Source organism: Gobio gobio (assembly GCF_949357685.1).
Source record: "Gobio gobio genome assembly, chromosome: 14".
NCBI lineage: Eukaryota > Metazoa > Chordata > Actinopteri > Cypriniformes > Gobionidae > Gobio > Gobio gobio.
The window spans coordinates 36,884,618-36,905,125 of NC_137107.1; the positions used below are offsets into that span (position 1 = coordinate 36,884,618).

The 20,508-nt window shown below is 34.7% G+C and overlaps 1 protein-coding gene across 1 annotated transcript in view; it reads left to right on the forward strand.

Moving 5' to 3' along the window:
* Positions 1–20,508, forward strand: part of celf4 (CUGBP, Elav-like family member 4) — a gene marked incomplete at its 5' end in the record, with an annotated part of 104,350 nt that overhangs the window by 69,955 nt on the left and 13,887 nt on the right. Inside the window, 5 exons of the mRNA XM_079834941.1 lie at positions 11,446–11,494; positions 18,073–18,201; positions 19,440–19,519; positions 19,626–19,766; positions 19,998–20,136. Of these exons, the coding sequence (XP_079691067.1) occupies positions 11,446–11,494; positions 18,073–18,201; positions 19,440–19,519; positions 19,626–19,766; positions 19,998–20,136 (538 nt within the window). The remainder of the gene's footprint in view (positions 1–11,445; positions 11,495–18,072; positions 18,202–19,439; positions 19,520–19,625; positions 19,767–19,997; positions 20,137–20,508) is intronic.

Sequence of the window (20,508 nt, forward strand, 5' to 3'; positions counted from 1 at the left end):
CTCTCTCTCGGAAAAAGGCTTATGCGTCACGCGCGGTACAAGAGGAGAAGAGGTGGCTTCTGATATCCTGACACCTTCCTACCCAAGACTGTCGTCATCCATCGCGTTTGCAGTAATTGTGCCACGAATCTCTCACTTTCCCATTCTTTTCTACACCTCTGTTTACACCCATCCTCCACCCGTTTGACTTTTTTGCCAATATATGGAGAGAGAATACAAGGTCAGACTGCTGCTTTCAACCCATCCAAGCCTCTCTCATCACTTTACGGCAAGGTTTGATGGGTCACATGATCCGCTTTTGACCCACTTATGTCTAACGGCAGAAGTGAGCAAGTCACTGGTCAGTAGTTAGACACTTAATCATGGTCACAATAGCAAACCAGTATCAGACTTGTCCCTGCATTTTTATATATATATATATATATATATATATATATATATATATATATATATATATATATATATATATATATATATATATATATATATATATACATATATATATATATATACATATATATATATATATACATATATATATATATATATACATATATATATATATATATATATATATATATATATATATATATATATATATATATATATATATATATATATATATATATATATATATATATATATATATATATATTCCCTTTTGCCTGTCTACAAAATTTACATTTATTTAGTTTGTTTGTTTGCATGACTTTTGTTATATTTACCTATTTTATTTTTGTTTATTGACTTATCATGACTCCTATATTGCAAATTCTATTTGATTTTATTTGTAATGTATTATTATTATAAAATACAATATTTGTATTATTTGTTGTCCTAAATTGTACATTTCATTTTTTAATTTTATTTTATTGACTCTTCACATGACTCCTATACATTGCATATTTTATTTTATTTTTAATTTATTACTTATTATTTTAAAATATGATATTAGTTTTATTTGTTTTACTTAGAGGAAAGAAACTGGCCCACCTGTAACTGTGCATTTGATTTCATTTTGAAGAAGGTAGCAGAGAAGAGTCAAAGAGCATTTAGAAAGAGAAAGAAAAGAGTGTATATAAAGCACGACACCACAAGTGGCCTAGTATGAAGCTCATAAATAATCCCTAGGCAATTATGCATGTCCACTTAGAGTGTCTTGGTAGTGAGAGGAGAAAAAGAAAACGGGAAATGCAACAAAAAGGAGGAGGAGGAGAGAGAGAGAGAGTCCCCAATTTGACAGCTTTTGGGCTTGTTTTTCATTTTTTATTCATTAGATAAGTAAAAGCAAATACAAGGAAGGCAGGGGGGTGTTGTGCTGTGATTTATGTTTACTTCTCTGAGAGAATGCAGGATTTATTTGCAACCAAGGCTTTACGCTACACACCGCAAAGCTTTGCATTACCGAGAGAGAGGGAGGAGGTGTAATGTAATAAAGAGGGACATATTCTTTCTTTTCTCTATGTCTGTCTCCTTCTCCGTGTTGTCAAATAAATGTTCTCTTTTTATCGTCACTATCATAATGACCGGAGGCAGCTTATTGCAGCTGTTTATTGCTTTCATATGTGTAATTATGCAGTGATGGGAGAGCGTGTGTGTGTTTGTGATGTGTAATCTGCCTCTCTAATGGATTAGGCCCAATTTTAATGAGCTCATCACGCTCACACACTGATACACACGCTTAGAGAAACACTTGGATCAGAGGAGAGAGAGCGAGAGGTTGGTGCTGGTACTAAAAAAGGTAGAAAAGGTTGAAAGTATATTTTAATAATTGACAGTTAATGCTACCAGTGGGAGGATTACTCGCAAATTGTAGTCCATTACTGAATACAGATTACATGAGGAAAACTGTAATGTAATCTATTACATTTTGGGTAATTGGACTACTTTTGGATTACTTTTAGCCTTGACTTGTTTATCACATAGATTTGAATAGGATAATAGTATACTATAATGTAATTCCACAAAACTGGAAGACTTTCTGAAGCAATAGGCTGTTTTAGAAAGGACCATTTAAAAGATAAAACAGAAGAATTAGTCGGAATCAATAAAGCATGAACAATTTGCTGTCATTTTGTGAATATTAAGTAATGATGTAATCAATAAAAATGTAACTAGTCTGATTATGAGTGTTTTAAAACTTATAAACTAATTACGTAATCCAGATTATATATAATCAGTTAATAATGTGTAATATTCACATATTGGTGAACAACAAAAAAATCGAAATTGAATCGATTAACCATATAATTGTGCATAATGAAGTTTAAAAATATAAATAAGCTTATTAACTTAAAATGCTTTTATGTTTTGTTGCTGTGCAAGACCTTTATTTTCTCTGATAGCATCAGTAATACATTAGGTTGAGGTCTGTAACAGCACAAACGAAGTGTTTCCAAGTCGAGTTTATATATTATCATGTCACTGGATACAAATTAAATAGACATTATTCACTTTCAGACAGCCTCACAGGCAAAGGTGAAAGATCTCTCGTTTCAAATCCAGTTTCAGCTTTATTCCCATTAGAGCATGTCTCACCTCAAGTTCCTGTTGCACTTTATAAATAGGGAAAATAAAACTATTACTTTACTGCATTGGGGAAAATGAGGGGTAAGCACAAGAACAATATTAAAGAAACTTTAAAGAAAAAAAACAATGTGAAATTGATATGACATTATTTACAGACTAAATAATATCTTTGTGCATGATTCATTAGTGCATGGTTAAAGAAAAATATCATGAGCGGGGATAAATAATAATAACCAATAACATATTTCATAATCCATTCAAATCCTGAGGCGTAAAATCCTGCCCTACATTATTTCCCAACAAATGTTCTGTGAAATGTCACTTTATAAAAAAATTAAATCAGTTGGGAATGCTGTTTTGTGTCATTTTAATGACATTCAAGCTGAAAGGAAAAAATTGACACAGATACTAAGAAACAGAACTAAAAAGATTAGAGGAAAAACCCTTGAATGTCTATATTTCACAGGCAGATGGCAGATTCGTGTCTTTTTGGGTTCGATTAACTGATGTCTTTCACTGCATGACATTACATTTGAGTTCCTAGTAGTCCTTTTTACAATAAAGTGCACAAATGACATTTCTGGAAAAAAAAAACTGTCTTTAATTAGCCAGGTGCTTCAGAATGCACCTGTTTTGGCAAAGTTTCCGTGCGGATTCACACCGGATCGGGCCCTGAAAGAGCACTTTCCTGTCTCCCCCCTCCGGTAAAGTTGTCTCATATTCATTTGACACAATTTATAGATGTGCCTCCAAAGCATGCGCTATTTTACACCCCTGGATCATTAAATGAAACCCTTCGGAAGCTCTCGAGGTGCAAAGCACTTTTGCGGGAGGTGTAAAACGCGCAGGGTTTTTACGGGCGTCCCGGGCGCCGGGAGAGGAGGATGAGGACGGTGGCAGGGGTTTAAAGAGGCAACCATCCGTGTCGTTTGGGAAGGTTACAAGGAGCCACGGGACTCCGGCGCTTTAAAGACTTACCTCAGGACATGCTGCAGTGAGGGAGGGCGAGAGAGGGAAAGAAAATGAGTGTGAGTTATGGCCACTGTGGTGGTTTAATAATTCAGTGAAATCCAAATTTGAGCAGATGCCCCTGGTGCTCTGGGTAAAATAAGGCTGTGCTGAATGTGAAGGAAAGGTTCCTGGAAGAAGCAGGAAGTAACATTTGGAGAGTGCCAAGTGGAAATTGTGCTTGAGTGGAGGTCACTGGGTTGCTGTGCATGTTCCCAACAGATTGCTTTCCTCATTGAAGAGATGTGTGTGTGTTAGTGGGTGTTTAAAGCTGCTCTTAAGTGCTGTGTATTAAAAAATATTCAGGGATAATGGTCGCACTTTAGCGGCATGGAGTGAATTAAAATCATTTAATGCACAGCTAGCTGTGGATTATCCCGCTTATACCATGGTCATTTGCCTGCATTGACACCTTAAAGCTGTTATTGATGTTTGTAGCACAATATTTGACTGGTTATCATGGATATTTTTGTCAGTTATGGCTCGTTATATCTAGTATTCTGCCCGCTTTGAATCAGACTCAGAGATGGTGCGTAAGATTACATTTATTTGAATGAATGGATTATAGCATTTATTTGAATTCGTTATCAAGAGAGATGAGAGATGCGTATGTGAACTACTTGCATCTGCTCAATGTCTCTACAGCTGTGAGTTTAATTACTTCAAAACCAGCAATGTTACCCCCTCATTATAGCGATTAAGTAGCGAAGCTATTATATTAATAAAAGTCACCGGGCAGTGTTGATAAGTTTCTGTGCGCCTGAATGTTTCTGTGTGCGAGTGATTTAAGCATGATGTGTGTGCTTTAATGAAAACCGCGCATTAAAGGATTAGTTCACTTCAAAATGAAAATTTCCTGATATTTTACTCACCTCGGTCTGATCCAAGATGTTCATGTCTTTCTTTCTTCAGTGGAAATGAAATTAAGTTTTTTGAGGAAAACATTCCAGGATTTTTCTCCACACCATTGACTTCCATGGAAACCAAAATGTTGAATGTCCAAATCAATGCAGTTTGCATTGACTTCAGAGGAGATTCAGAGGCTTCAGAGAAGGGCTTCAGAGGCGTTGTGCGATCTTAGACGAGGAATAGGGTCTTATCTAGTCAAACCATCGTCCTATTTTTATTTTTGTCACGCTAGACATAGGCGGAAGTACCACCCCCGTGTTCACAAAGCGCACATGCGAAGACTAGCACAAACGCCCTTTAGCAAAAAGAAAGGTAAAACAACGATGTAGGACGATTTTGAAGTTGGAGAAGGAGTTTTTTTTGTTAAGGGCATTTGTATTAGTCCTCGCACGTTCGCTTGGGGCGGCATTTCCGCCTACGTCTGACGTGATTGCGCAATCCTTGGAACGCCGCAGGGCAGCGCAAGATGAACAATTTAGGATAAAAAGTATAGTCTTTTTTATTTATTTTTTTAAATGACCGATGGTTTCACTAGATAAGACCCTATTCCTTGTCTGGGATCGTGCAGAGCCTCTGAAGCCCTTTGAAACTGCATTGATTTGGAGCTTCAACATTTTGGTTGTCATGGAAGTCAATGGTGTGGAGAAAAATCCTGGAATGTTTTCCTCAAAAAACGTAATTTCTTTTCGACTGAAGAAAGAAAGACATGAACATCTTGGATGAGATGGGGGTGAGTAAAATATCAGGAAATGTTCATTTTGAAGTGAACTAATCCTTTAATACAGAACGGTGATTCAACTGACAACTACCCGTGCATTAAAAGGTTCTATTGCACAACTTCCAGCCAATCAGAATCGCTTTTTACATGCTTTTTTGATTGTATATACATTTATGTTATTTATATATATATTAGGGCTGTCAAAAGATTAATCGCGATTAATCGCATCCAAAATAAAAGTTTGTGTTTACATAATATATGTGTGTTTACTCTGTTAATTATTATTTATATATAAATACACACACAAGCATGTATATATTTAAGAAAAAAAATATATTTTTATGTATAAAACATTTATATTTATATATATATTATAGATTATATAAATGTATATACAGTATATACATGCAAATATTTCTTAAATATATACATGAATGTGTGTGTATTTATATATAAATAATAATTAACAGAGTACACACACATATATTATGTAAACACAAACTTTTATTTTGGATGCGATTAATCGCGATTAATCTGTTGACAGCCTTAATATATATATATACACACAGATATCTTCTTTATTTTACAGGATATCTTAAAACTCTTAGTTTATTGGATTAATTTGTATTCATTTAGCAGACACGTTCATCCAAAGTGACTTTAAGGTTATTTAAAGGTTTATATGTAAAAAAAAACATTTTTACAAATCCCCACTTTTCTGTGGACTTTTGAACCCTGCTGTATTAAAACCGTGTCATTGTTAGGGAGGTCTGCTACTCTGCAGCGTACTCTCGGCAAGACTGCAAATTTATAATTTATCTTTATGTTTTTATTTAGTATTTGTTTGCTGGCTCTCGTGTCTTGAATGACTCTCAATGCAATCTGAGCCCGGCACAACAAAGGCAGGGTAGCTCATCCTTCAAGAATTACCTCCTCCTCCACAAACCCAGAAAGAGCACGCTCATCCCTTTGTGGAGAAATGAAAGGAATATTATTGTTCCTACTGTGAGAATGAACTTTGAATTTTGTTCTGCCTTAGTTTGTTGAAAAGTTTGCTCTCTGCTCTTGCTACGTGACTGCAATTTAAAAGCCTGGCTTTTTAAAAGCTCACTGTAACAGTGTTTTACAGACAGCCCAGCCTTTAGTATTTGAATATAAAGGCTGTGATATTCATCACGCTTATTTTTCTCCGGGAGAGCAGAGGAAAAGTGATAGATTATTCATTGCATGCTTTCCATTCATCAAAACACAGCCAGAAAGGGTCAGATGGGATATTTTACATAACCAAAGTTGGTTTTGCTATTTCTATTTTCTCATTGCTTACTTTGTAGCATCAAGTACAAGCTTTATAAACACTAGTTGCCTTAAAGAAAAATGCTTATTCCGTCATCATTTACTCTCCCTTGTGTTGTTACAAACCTGTCTTTCTTTCTTCTGTGGAATACAAAAGAAGATATTTTTGAAAATCATCTCAGTGTTTTATTACCCATTCAATGAAAACCAGTGGGATTCGGTGTTGGTTGGCCCGTTGGGCGCTAATGCTAACCATAACATTACAGGTTCAAACATGCTAAGGCTTTATCTTTCTAAACCATACAGAGAGCATCTATATTACATATACATTTGAATATGAGAAGCAGTGACATTATGCAGATTTAGACATGCAGGTGGTGTGTAACAGCTCAACACAGCTTTCTGGAGTGCTTTAGAATGGGCTAACAGGAGGAAAAAAGAACCCCGTGGTGGAAGATACTCCCTCAGCGCAGACGTGACACCCACACGTACATTTCGGTGGCCGTTTAGCCCGGCGTGTGTGTGTGTGTGTGCCAGAGAGTTACATCACCATAAGGCCGTGCCATGCTGTGGCTCAGTGGCGGAGATACGGACGGCAGGGCCTGTACAGATGGAGACAGAAGGTTTCTGGTGAGGTGAGGTACAGAGAGATAAAAGTGTTTTGGTGCTATAAAGAAGGGTAATTTTGTGTAATTATGGGTGATTTTGTGCGTATGTGAGTGGATTTGTGTGCTTGTATTTGTCTGTGTTTGCGCATATGTGTGCGGGAGGCTGTTTCTGCTTCTGCTTTTCTGTTCCTTTGTGTAAAAGGTTTTGCCCTCTTGGAATATGTGATGTGATGCTAAGGGAGGCTAAAAATTGTCCTGCTCAATGCTGCCATCTAGCTGTGGTGGATGAAAGCCCTCTAAGGGCCTCCGAAATCACAGTTCAGAAGTAATGTGGAAGCCTGTGGCGTAGCACAATGACAAATGTTTCCAAATGCCACATTATGTTTCGTTCAGCTCAGTTTTATGACATGCCACCGCGTTCAGTTTTAATGCGCGTACTGAGTGTGCACAAGATCTCATTCCACAGGTAAACGTCAGATTCACCCTGGGAGTGTGAGTGCATTTCATTCAGAATGCAGAAATGCCATGTGTGTGTGAGAAACGCTCTCCAAATATTAATAGTTTTAAAAAGCTTTTTGAAACATTTGATTATTTTTGTTAGTCATTTTTTACAGGATTGTACAATTAAGTAAAAACATCAGATATTATTAACAATATTTGTAATAATATTTAATATAAATCTAAATAATATTTTTCATAATTAATTTTAGCATATTGAAGTTTTCATTAGTAAAAGAATCTCTGACTGTAAGGACATGTATAAAATTATCACATTAATAATATATTAATAATATTTAATATACATATAAATAATAGAATAACTGACATTTTTCATTAGCATATTTGAGTTTTTAATTTGTAAAATAATCTATGACTGTATGGACATGTACAAATAATAACATAATCATATTTTTTATAATATTTAATATATAAATCATATTTTTAATAGAATAACTGATTGTTTTTTAATTAGCATATTTAAGTTTTTAATTTGTAAAATAATTGTGATGACTGTATAAGCATGTAAATATAATAACATATTAATAATATTTTAATAATATTAAATAGAAATCATATTCTTAATAGAATAACTTTATGCTTTATTTTGAATTAACATATTCAAGCTTTTTTTATTTGTAAAAGAACATTTAGATTTTATGGGCATCTAAAAATCAACACATTAATAATATTTATCATAATATAATATAATATAAATCATATTTTAATTAGTGGTGTCGAAACGATTAATCACGATTAATCGCATCCAAAATAAACGTTTGTGTTTGCATAATATATGTGTGTGTACTGTATATAATTATTATGTAAATATAAATACACACACACATTCATGTATATATTTAAGAAATATTTACATGTGTATACTGTTTATATATATATATATATATATATATATATATATATATATATATATATATATATATATATATATATATATATATATATATATATATATATATATATATATATATATATATATATATATATAAATAAAAAAATTCAAAATATATTTTTCTTAAATAATTACATGCATGTGTTTGTATTTATAAATACATAATAAATACATTATGATAGTCATGACATAATAATTATATTACACACATATATTATCTATACACAAACATTTATTTTGGATGCGATTAATCGTGATTAATCGATTTGACGCCACTAATTTTAATAGAATAGAATCATATTTTAATAATAACTTTTATACATTTTTGTTCAAGAACTTCGATGACTATGTAAAAATCATCACAATGGAATAATATTTTTAAAAGAATATATTTATAATTAATTTTAAATTAATATATTTAAGCTTGCCAAAGCTAGCAGCTTTTTGTGTTTTGTGTTGTCCGTGTGTGTGTGTGAGAGAGAGGAACACTCTCGTATGAGTGTGGTGAGATTCTGGTTGGGGGAACACAATTAGCACACATAGCAGAGTCCATTTGTGCCATTGGGAGGGAAACATTAAAATGTATGTGAGTAGAGGCCTGCTGGGATACCGAGACGGTGTGTATGTGTGTGTGTGTGTGTGTGTGTGTGTGGCAGTGACCTTGCTCTGCTCCCCGATCTATGTCCAAATCTACCTCTCTTTCTCCCTCTCTCTCTTTTCACTATTCCCTCCGCCCTCACTATCAGCAGCCATGGTAAAATAAATAATGCATCAAAACACATTAAAAACATTAGCTGGGCTTTACTGCCAATAAAAGAGGAGGATGGAGGAAAATAAGGAGTGAGTGATCAGGTCTGAAAAATGAAGTGAACTTTATGAAGTGAGAAACCCCAGAGCTGCTCATCTGGACCAGAGCCAGGACGCCACAGGTGCGCTGACCAGGTGCACTGTGGGTGTTTTATGTTGTAAACGAGTCACTGGGAGTCCAGTAAAATATGCAGTTGGAAGATGACTTTAATACACATAATTGGCGGTTTAATTGGCATTGCAGGGTATTTAATTAGTTTATCGTTAATATGCACAAGCAAGGACGAACACAGGAATGCCCATGCAACTTTTATACTCTCTTTCGTAGATTTGTTGCTACTTTCGTTTTCTCATTCATTTTTCTTCATTTCTTATATGTACACTACTTTTCAAAAGTTTGATGTCAGTTAAATGTTTGTTTTGTTCACATTTAATAATGTAAAGAATACAAAATGTTAGCGAACTTTTTTATTTAAAACAGCTGTGGAAAAAACAACTGCATTTTTTGTTAAATAACAAAACAGCTTTATAGGAAAAATTGCATTTTTATTAAAAAAAGGTCACAATGATTATTCAAAAATAGACTAAAAACTGAATCGTGGTCACGTGTTCAAATATGCCTTTTTTATTAAACCAAGTAAAATTGCAATGTCATACAAGTGGATCGGGATCCAAGGAACATTTGATGAATTTTTACTGTATGGCGCTATTACGCTTCCCTTATTTTGGCTTTAGCAGGCAATGAGACTTTTTCTCAAGGACCTTTTTGTTTCAGTGCTGCAGAGAGAAGTGAGAGGAGGCATAGTAAAGTACAGGGGCTATACGTCACAAGTCATTTTCAGCATAAGGGGCGCGTGAAGCAGATAGCGAGTAAACCGCTGCGGATGAGCGATAGAGAAGTGGAGTCTGTGTCTTATTTTCGGGGGCAGAGCCCCGTGCCTCCCCAGAGACCGCTGACGCCGTGTGCGACTGTCTGTATCGCCTATGCCAGGATCCGCCACTGCGCACGGGTCCGTTCCTCTCCTCTCGTCTCCTTCCTGCTGGCAGCGTGACAATTGGCATTATTAAAAATTGATTGCCGCAGACCATTCCATGGCTTACATGTATTATTGAGCCAGAGTCAGTCGGGAATCTGCCACGAGTGAAGGAAGCAGAACGAAACACTTCATGATTGTGAACGTCTTTTAGTGAGACCTCACACACACACAAATACACACATTTGCTTTCAGGTGCCATTTATACACATTAACACAGATGTATGCAAATGTGATTAAATAAATGAGGTGTATTGTAGCATGCGTTTCTTTTAATATTTAGTTCTGTTTTGCTTTGTCTCTCTGACTTTTACTGTGGTAAAGTCATTCTATGAAACATTTGCATTTTCCATTTGGTATGGTTTTTTATTTTTTTGCAAAAGTGCTTTGCATTATTTTCTCAGACAAAGAATATTTCTATATTGTTAATGAATTGCTTCACACCATCTCAAGCTAAATAATATCCATGTTGCGAGGAACAATTTAAACCAAAATGACTGCAGCTCTGCTGTTATGGTGATGGTTATGGCCTTCTATTTTTTTCTATAAACAGTAGTTGAAAATAAATAAGATGTTTTTTTATGTGCCATGTTGTGCTTGAGAAATTGTGTCAAGCACAAAAGAACAACAATTTATGAATATTTTAACGAGCATAGAACTTTACAACTTTGAACATGGCTCCTCAAAACTCAAATGATGTCACTTCCTCTTCATGATGTCATTTACAATTAGTTATTTCGAGGCGAATGGCCGTGTGATGGAAAAATCTAAATTCATGAAGAGAAAATGTATTGTTAAAATGAATTTTAATAAGAAATAAATTATCAATTATTAGACCAGTTTTTTAATAAAAATTTTATTATTATGGCAAATCATATTTTTAATAGAATGTTTATGATTAATTTTGAATTAAATGATTTAAGCTCGGAAACTCTAGCAGATTTTTGTGTTTAGGGCATTTCACCAAATGTTATATGGACACCGATGACTCGTATACCACCAAGTGAACACTTCACTTAAATAGTTTGGTGCTACAGATCTAATGTCTTCTCTTGTCTTTTTCCCTTCTTTCTTTCTGTCTGTCTTCTGTCTTTCCCCCTCCCTCGTTCTTCTCTTTGTGTTGCACAGATGAACAGGCCAATCCAGGTGAAGCCAGCTGACAGTGAGAGCAGAGGAGGTAGATTTCCACTCCTCTTTTTCCTTCTTCCTTTTCTATTCCTCTCCCCACCTTCCTGTCACTCTACATCAGTGTCACCATTACCAGTAGATGTCCTCTTCTTAAGAGTCACGTATAATGACGCACCTCGATGAGACCCGACAGTCATACATGGGTCGGCCCTCACACGCCTTACATAAGTGTTCGTCACTCCTTTTGTCTGATTATACCCTCCACTGAGGTGCTGGAAGAACCACTTTCTTATTTCGGGCAATAGTTGTACCGTTAATTCTTCTCTCTCTGAATGGATAATGAAAAAAACAAACAAACAAAAAACATCTATGTCCTGGTGTTTCAGAGCACCTGGCTTAATTTTTTCTGTGTTTCGAAATGCACATTCAGAGAAAGAAGAATTATCGTTAAAAAATATCATCATAAGACATTAAACTCCTTCTATGGCATCATAAGAACTTATAAATGTCCCCCTATGACATCATAAGAACATAAGGTAACACTTTAGTTTAGGGTCAAATTCTCACTATTAACTAGTGAGAACTTATTAGCATGCATATTACTAGGATATTGGCTGTTTATTAGTACTTATAAAGCACATATATTCTGCATGACCTTATTCTATATTGTTTAATCCTACCCAATACCTAAACTTAGCATCTACCTTACTAACTATTCATAAGCAGTAATTAGGAGTTTATTTAGGCAAAAGTCGTAGTTAATAGTAAGTTAATAGTGAGAAATGGACCCTAAGTATGACCAAACGTAAAAATGTTCTCCTATGAAATCATAAGAACTTAAAATGGTTCCACTATGACTTCATAAGAACTTAAAATGGTTCCACTATGACTTCATAAGAACTTAAAAAGGTTCTCCTATGAGATCATAAGAACTTAAAAAGGTTCTACTATGACTTCATAAGAACTTAAAAAGGTTCTCCTATGACATCATAAGAACTTAAAAGGGTTCTCCTATGAGATCATAAGAACTTGAAAAGGTTCTCCTAGGATTTGATAAGAACTTAACATTGTTCTCCTATGACATCATAAGAACTTGACAGTGTTCTCTTATGAGATCATAAGAACTTAAAAAGGTTATCCTATGACATCATAAGAACTTAACAGTGTTCTCTTATGAGATCATAAGAACTTAAAAAGGTTATCCTATGACATCATAAGAACTTAACAGTGTTCTCCTATGACATCATAAGAACTTAACAGTGTTCTCCTATGACATCATAAGAACTTAAAAAGGTTCTCCTATGACATCATAATAACTAAACAGTGTTCTCCTATGACATCATAAGAACTTAACAGTGTTCTCCTATGACTTCATAAGAACTTAAAAAGGTTTACCTATGACATCATAATAACTTTAAAATGTTCCACTATGACTTCATAAGAACTTAAAATGTTCCACTATGACTTCATAAGAACTTAACAGTGTTCTCCTATGACATCATAAGAACTTAACAGTGTTCTCCTATGACATCATAAGAACTTAAAAAGGTTTACCTATGACATCATAATAACTTTAAAATGTTCCACTATGACTTCATAAGAACTTAAAATGTTCCACTATGACTTCATAAGAACTTAAAAAGGTTCTCCTATGACATCATAAGAACTTTAAAATGTTCTCCTAGGATTTGATGAGAACTTAACAGTGTTCTCCTATGACATCATAAGAACTTAAAAAGGTTCACCTATGACATCATAAGAACTTAAAAAGGTTCACCTATGACATCATAAGAACTTAAAATTGCCCCCCTATGATTTCATAAGAACTTAAAATGGTTTCACTATGACTTAATAAGAACTTAAAAAGGTTATCCAATGACATCATAAGAACTTAAAATTGCCCCCCTATGACTTCATAAGAACTTAAAAAGGTTCTCCAATGACATCATAAGAACTTAAAAAGGTTCTCCTATGACATCATAAGAACTTAAAAAGGTTCTCTTATGACATCATAAGAACTTAAAAAGGTTCTCCAATGACATCATAAGAACTTAAAAAGGTTCTCCAATGACATCATAAGAACTTAAAAAGGTTCTCCTATGACATCATAACTTTAAAAGGTTATCCTATGGCATCATACAAACTTAAAAAGATTCTCCTATGACATCATAACTTTAAAAGGTTATCCTATGGCATCATACAAACTTAAAATTGCCCCTCTATGACTTCATAAGAACTTAAAAAGTTTCTCCTATGGCATCATACAAACTTAAAATTGCCCCCCTATGACATCATAAGAACTTAAAATTGCCCCCCTATGACATCATAAGACCTTGAAAAGGTTATCCTATGGCATCATACAAACTTAAAATTGCCCCCCTATGACATCATAAGAACTTAAAAAGGTTCTCATATGACATCATAAGAACTTAAAATCAAATCACCCCCATATGACTTCATATGACCTTAAAAAGGTTATCCTATGGCATCATACAATGAAAATATTGTGTATAATTTACTTTGAAACCATTTTCATTTAGAAATTGCTAGTAAATTTGATAATTTATGTCAAATAAATTACGTAATTTTTGCATAAATAATTATGTAATTTTTCATAAATAATTACAAAGAAATGGCAAGTAACATTAAATTAAATGTGAAATTTAGAAGTAGAAAGACTGAAATAGTATTTTCTTGTAAAACATACTCAATGTTTGTTGTATTTACAAATTTCAATTGTAAGAATTTTAAAAGTTCCTTTATGACATCATAAGAACTTAAAAAGGTTATCTTATGACATAAGAACGTACATTTCTCCTATGACATCATAAGAACATAAAAAGGTTCTCCTATTATATCATATTAGCTGAAAATATTTATAGAATTTAAAAGGTTGTGCTTTATGTCATCAGACTGTAAAGCTTAAGCTTTTATTTTTAAGTGTGTGTTTGTGTCCATGTGAATGTGAGACCGAGTTTCTGTGCATTGACTATGCATGTGTGTGTGTCACTGACAGACTGAGTGGAAGTTGTTTGGTAAGAGATAGCTCGTCTTTTCCCTCGTTTTGGGTCAGGTTTTCCTGATAACCAAGATTGATCGACCCACAGAGAGAACGAGACATACACATAGAGGACTCAGAGATGGAGGCACCTCTCCTTCCTTCACAGTCTCTACTTTCATTTCATGCCATGCGTTCCATCCTCTAATTGAGAGTGTCTTCCTTTACTCACACTCGACAGATTAATTGTCTTCGTCATGATGGACAGCTGAATTTATCCCCCTGTTAGCCCTGTAAAAACGCAATATATGTCCCTGCAAAGCCCTCTGATTCCACTGGCAAAACTGATGTGCCGTCCCCGACCGATCCATTCACTAGTCATTTAAAGTGAAACGCCGGGATGGAGAGAGAGAGCTAAAGGTCAAAGTGGGAAAGACAAGGAAAGGAACTGAGAGACAGAAAGAGACTTAGAGAGTTAGAGAGCAGGCAGGGGTGGTCATAAGAGCAAAATAAGGATGGATATCAGAGAGAATGAAAGGAAACAGTTGAAGACACTGGTTAGAGACCACTAAACAACAGACTTGTTCTTCTAAATAGCTTTTTTCTACACCATCCCACTATATAGGACATGTTTAAACAGGTGAAAATTGAGCATCCCAGCGAACAAAAATATATTCTAACCTTCCCATTGAGTCATGAAAATGTTATTTCTGAGCGTTCAAAATGTCCAGATTTTTCAACGTTTAAATTTTTTTTTTCTTGGTTATACAAATGTTATGGGAACATTCCATTTTAGAATTTTGCAACCATTTTGGGAATGGTACTTTTGAATGTTTTGAAACGAATAGTAACATTCCCAAAATGGTTGCAAAATTAGGCAACACAAAAATCTACGTGATTTTAACGGTAAAAGACTGTAAAAATGCTACTGTGAAAAACAGTTAACTGGTTAACAGAAGGGTTCTGTACTATATACGGTAAATAACTGTAATAGATCTTACCTTACATTTAATTTAATTTTACAGTAAAATACAGTTACATTTACAGTTTTTGGAAGTGAAAAAGAACAAGTCGTGTAATTTACGGAAAAACGTAAATTGACATTCCCAGAATTCCCTGCGTGACACGTCACATTTGATGTATTTTCATTGAAATAACTTTGTTTCTTCTTATTTTTTTCTAATCATTTATGTACATTAAGGTTTTATGTTACATATAATGTTGTTAGATTAATGTTTATTGCGTTTTTTTAAATTTGTGTGTTACCATGATGGTGTTTAGTGTTTGTGTGAATGACACCTTCCATATATTAGTATTGTCCTCCTAAAAGCTGCTTTTGATGAGTTCATCATGTGACTCTCATCATCACTGTGATTGGTGGTTGTCAGTATATATCAAAGGAACATAACAGATAGTAGTATTTCAATAGGTTGCTAATTTAACATTATTTCAGTTAATGAATACATTTTTTACTGTAAATTTTTACAGTGTACATGTAATTATTACAATATAAACCTTTAAATTATAAGTTTTTTAACTGTAAAATAGACAGTAAACTAAGTACTATACCGTAAAACCGTAAATGTTGCTACCGTAAAGGTAACCTTAGGGTACGGTAAAGGTACGGTAAAGTTCTGGCCAACACAGCTACCGTTTTTGTAAGGGTTTTTTTTTTTTTTTTTTTTTTTTTTTACAGTTTATCTATGTTTTATCTACCCCTGCTGCCAGAAAATTACCGTTTTTTTTTACAGTGTATGTTACATGTGCTTACCATAGTTATAACAGCAAATTATGCATAATTACATGCAACTAACCTTAAACCTAACCTTATAGTAAGTACAAAATTAACATTTTACCTAGTTACTCAGTACTTAAATATATAATTACACTGTAACAAAGACACCTTAAAATAAAGTGTAACCCAAAATTATCAAATGAAATGTTCCCTTAACATTTGTATTACCAAGAAGAAGAAAAAAAACTTGTTTAAAACATTGAAAAAACTGGCCATTGTTCTGAAACATTAATAACAAAAATTCCATGAATCATGTATACATTTTGTGAACATTATTAAAGACTAGATTATTTTGAACAGACATTCTATTAACATTACTGATGTTCATAAATGTAATAGATTTATGCCAAAAAAAAAATATCTGATACATTTCTGGTTTCATTTGTTGTCCAAGGGAAAGAAGAATATTTTTTTTAATGTAAATTATTTGTACATTTATTATTCTTGTATCTTTTATTTTCTTTATAAAAATCATAACATTTAAATGTATAAAATGCATACATTATATATTACTTATTTCACCTTTCTACCTTTGATTTAGCCTGTGTTTACCTGTGTAGTGTGTGCTTGTCTTATTCCGCATACACGCACCACACTTGTAAACATTCCCCACAGTGAGAGGCCGGACTAGAGATTAGTCTTGTTGACTGGGCAAGGACACCCTGTCAAAGCATGTTAGTGAGCATCGGCCGTGAACAAACACATGAACACACATACCCCCTATACACAATAGTGCTCATTAATATCTCTGCGGCACCATCCATCATACTTACACACACACATTACACATACACTTTTATGTGAAATGATATAAGTACGTTTACCTATGCAAACCCACTAGCATTTTTAAACGGAACGTTTAGTTGCTTAAAGCACATTTTCTTGTAATTACACACGAATGCACTGCACAAAGGGTCAGGGAAATATATTAAAACAAACGGAATTGCTAAATCATCAGACAAACCATCTTTAAAAAGATATGCTGTGGCAGTGAAGCGTTGCAAATGAAAACAAATCTATGGTATGATGAAAAATATAGTAATTTTGTATTATAGTAATAAATCAATTATGTTGTTTTTTATTAGGGTCCGGGTTAATCTATATTAATTGAATTATATTTATATTCTTTATATTTAAAAAAAACATGGTGTGTCACTGTTTATATAGCAAGATAAATGTATGTGTATGCAAGTTTACTCACTGCCGTATCCAGTTCAATTCCCTCTGCGCCCTATAAATATGTGCCTTGTTTTTTAACTCTGTGCCTTGTCTGGAGTTTAAAACATGCAGCATTGACACCGCAATTACAGCCTAATAAAACCCTGAAACAATACCGCTTTTGTTCCCCTCACGCTGATGTGTAATTCAATAATGTCTACATAATCTGATAAATAAAAGCACAAACAATAAACAAGGACTCCTGAGGTGGCAGAATCGGCTAGGCGAAAGGTTCTCGCTCATAAACTCATTTCATTATACAGTAGCACCAACAAGTTTCTTAGTGGATTGCTGGATTTCGATAAAAAGCACGATTGAGTGAATGTGTTTTGAAAAGCTTCTATTTATTCGGGGGCTTTTAATTAGTAATGGTGCCTTTTAATTGCATTTTTGCAGTAGCCTATTAGCTCATGCTTATTTATTTCGAGTATTATCAGATTCAATCATCTTTAATAATAAAAAGCTCTGAAATGATTGCAAATACTCTGGAAAAATGCAAACAGGATTTCAAATAAAGTCAAACTAGAATAAGGGGCTGTGTGGATTTATTGAAATAACATCAGATAGATGTCGTCGTCCTGTATAATACGTAACGATTTCTCTGCGTTTGTTTCAGAAGACAGAAAACTCTTTGTTGGCATGCTGAATAAGCAGCAATGTGAGGACGACGTGCGGCGCCTTTTTGAGTCCTTCGGAAGCATTGAGGAGTGCACCATCCTTAGAGGTCCTGACGGAAACAGCAAAGGTTATTGGGTTCTCTCTCCCTCTTGGAATGATGACTTGACTTCACCCTATACACAGTCTATACACAATCATTTGTATGTTTGTATACACATTTTAAAGGTCCGTTAAAAAACATTAAATGTGTATCGTTTTTTATTATATACTAGGGGTGTAACGGTACACAAAACTGACGGTTCGGTACGTACCTCGGTTTTGAAGTCACGGTTCGGTACGGGTTCGGTACAGCAGTTTTAAAAAATGGCTTTTTTTTTTTTTTATTAAACAGTGGTTTACTGAAAAAATTGTGTCTGTCCTTAAATAACTAAACGTTTCTTAAAGATAATGCTGTAAACTATATAGGGAGCCCTTACTTGCACATTATTACTATAATATTAAAGGTTAACAACAGAGCCCAAACTATGAGCCATTCAGCTGATATTCATGTTTAGTTATAGGATAATCAACACTCAAATAACACATTGTGTGCAAAAATGTAAACTTCACATAAGGCAGTTTTTTCATTAACTCCTAAATCTAATTATAAAATTATGTTTTTTCTCCAATTCGTTGTTGAAATATAATCTTAGTGATTGTCATTTTCATGACAGATTTATCTAAACATAGCATTAAATAATCAAGACATCACTAAAAGGTTAAGTAGAATTAATATATATATATGACTCTGAGGTAGGCTAAATTCTGCATGACATCGTTTACAAGCTGTTTGTCTTTCCGCGATTGAAACACTGATTGAGCGATTTCACGACATATGAGTTTCAGTAAGTGTTATCCTCAACATACCTTAAGATGTTTATTCTTCTGGAAGAGATGATCGCGTTCACTCGCGCGCGGCCGCTTGAATTGACGCGCCTATACAGTGATCAGTCGTCACATTAAAGAGCATCAAAACGGCATCGTTTGAATTTCGTGATAAAATGGACTGAATACTTAATATGTTCGAGTGGGAACTAGGATTGAAGTGTGTTCCGCGCTTAAAACAAGCCGACTGTGAACTGTTAAAGATTGCATTCGTAACCGTTCGGTACACACGCGCACCGAACCGAAAGCCCTGTACCGAAACGGTTCGGTGGGAATACGTGTACTGTTACACCCCTATTATATACAGTATAATACAAAAAAATAACGTTTTTGGAGTTTTAAAAAAACAGCTTCTTGTCCCAGGACCCAGGTAGAAAAACTCCCCAAAAAAATGTCTGTACATGTTGAAGAGGGTGTTTTTGACTGTTTTTCTCTCTTCAGGTTGTGCGTTTGTGAAGTATTCCACTCATGCGGAAGCTCAGGCCGCTATTAGTGCTTTACACGGCAGCCAAACCATGCCTGTGAGTGCCAGCACATCTGATCCTGCACTTTTGTATATTTAGCACGTTTAATGCACAAAGTATCCTCAATTGGTGTGTTTGGGGTGTGTGGGTGTGTGTGTTCCAGGGCGCTTCTTCCAGCCTGGTGGTGAAGTTTGCAGACACAGATAAGGAACGGACCATTCGACGCATGCAGCAGATGGCCGGTCAGATGGGCATCTTCAATCCGATGGCCCTGCAGTTTGGAGCGTACGGTGCCTATGCACAGGCAAGAGCTCTCTCTCTCTCTCTCTCTCTCTCTCTCTCTTCTCTCTCTCTCTCATTATAAACTATTTCCAACAAAAATGCAGTATCTCAGTGGAAAAATCCGTTGACTCTAATGTCTTGTTTATACACAGTGCTCCATTCATTATATGATTATGTTATCTTAGCATGGTATTATATATATATTTAAAGTAGCGTGTGTGTGTGTGTGTGTGTGCATGCTTTTCCCCATCAGGTTCAGCAGCAGGCAGCGCTGATGGCATCAGTGGGTCAGGGAGGATACCTCAGCCCTATGGCGGCTTTTGCTGCCGCACAAATGCAACACATGGCCACCATCAACGGCCTACCAGGAGCTCCCATGACCCCAACATCAGGTGAGGAAACACACACATGCTGACTTTCCAATAACTATGATGATAACTATATTAGCGTCCACACCAGCGGACAAATCATTCTGTTTATTCCAAGCGCCCGCTGCAGTTATGTCGTCTTCGGCTTTAAATGCTTGAGCTTTCAATGTTTTTATCGTTCATCAGTTGGAAAAACAACTGTTTGTCTGTGCAGGTATCATAGTTGTGGTATGGACTCTGCTATTATTTTATGTTTAGAACGATTTTTAGATCTATATCTTGATCGTTATAGTTATCATCCTTGGTGTGAACGGGCCTTAAAGGGATAGTTCACCCAAATATGACAATTATCACTGTCATTATTTACTCACCCTTAAAGGATTAGTTCACTTTTAA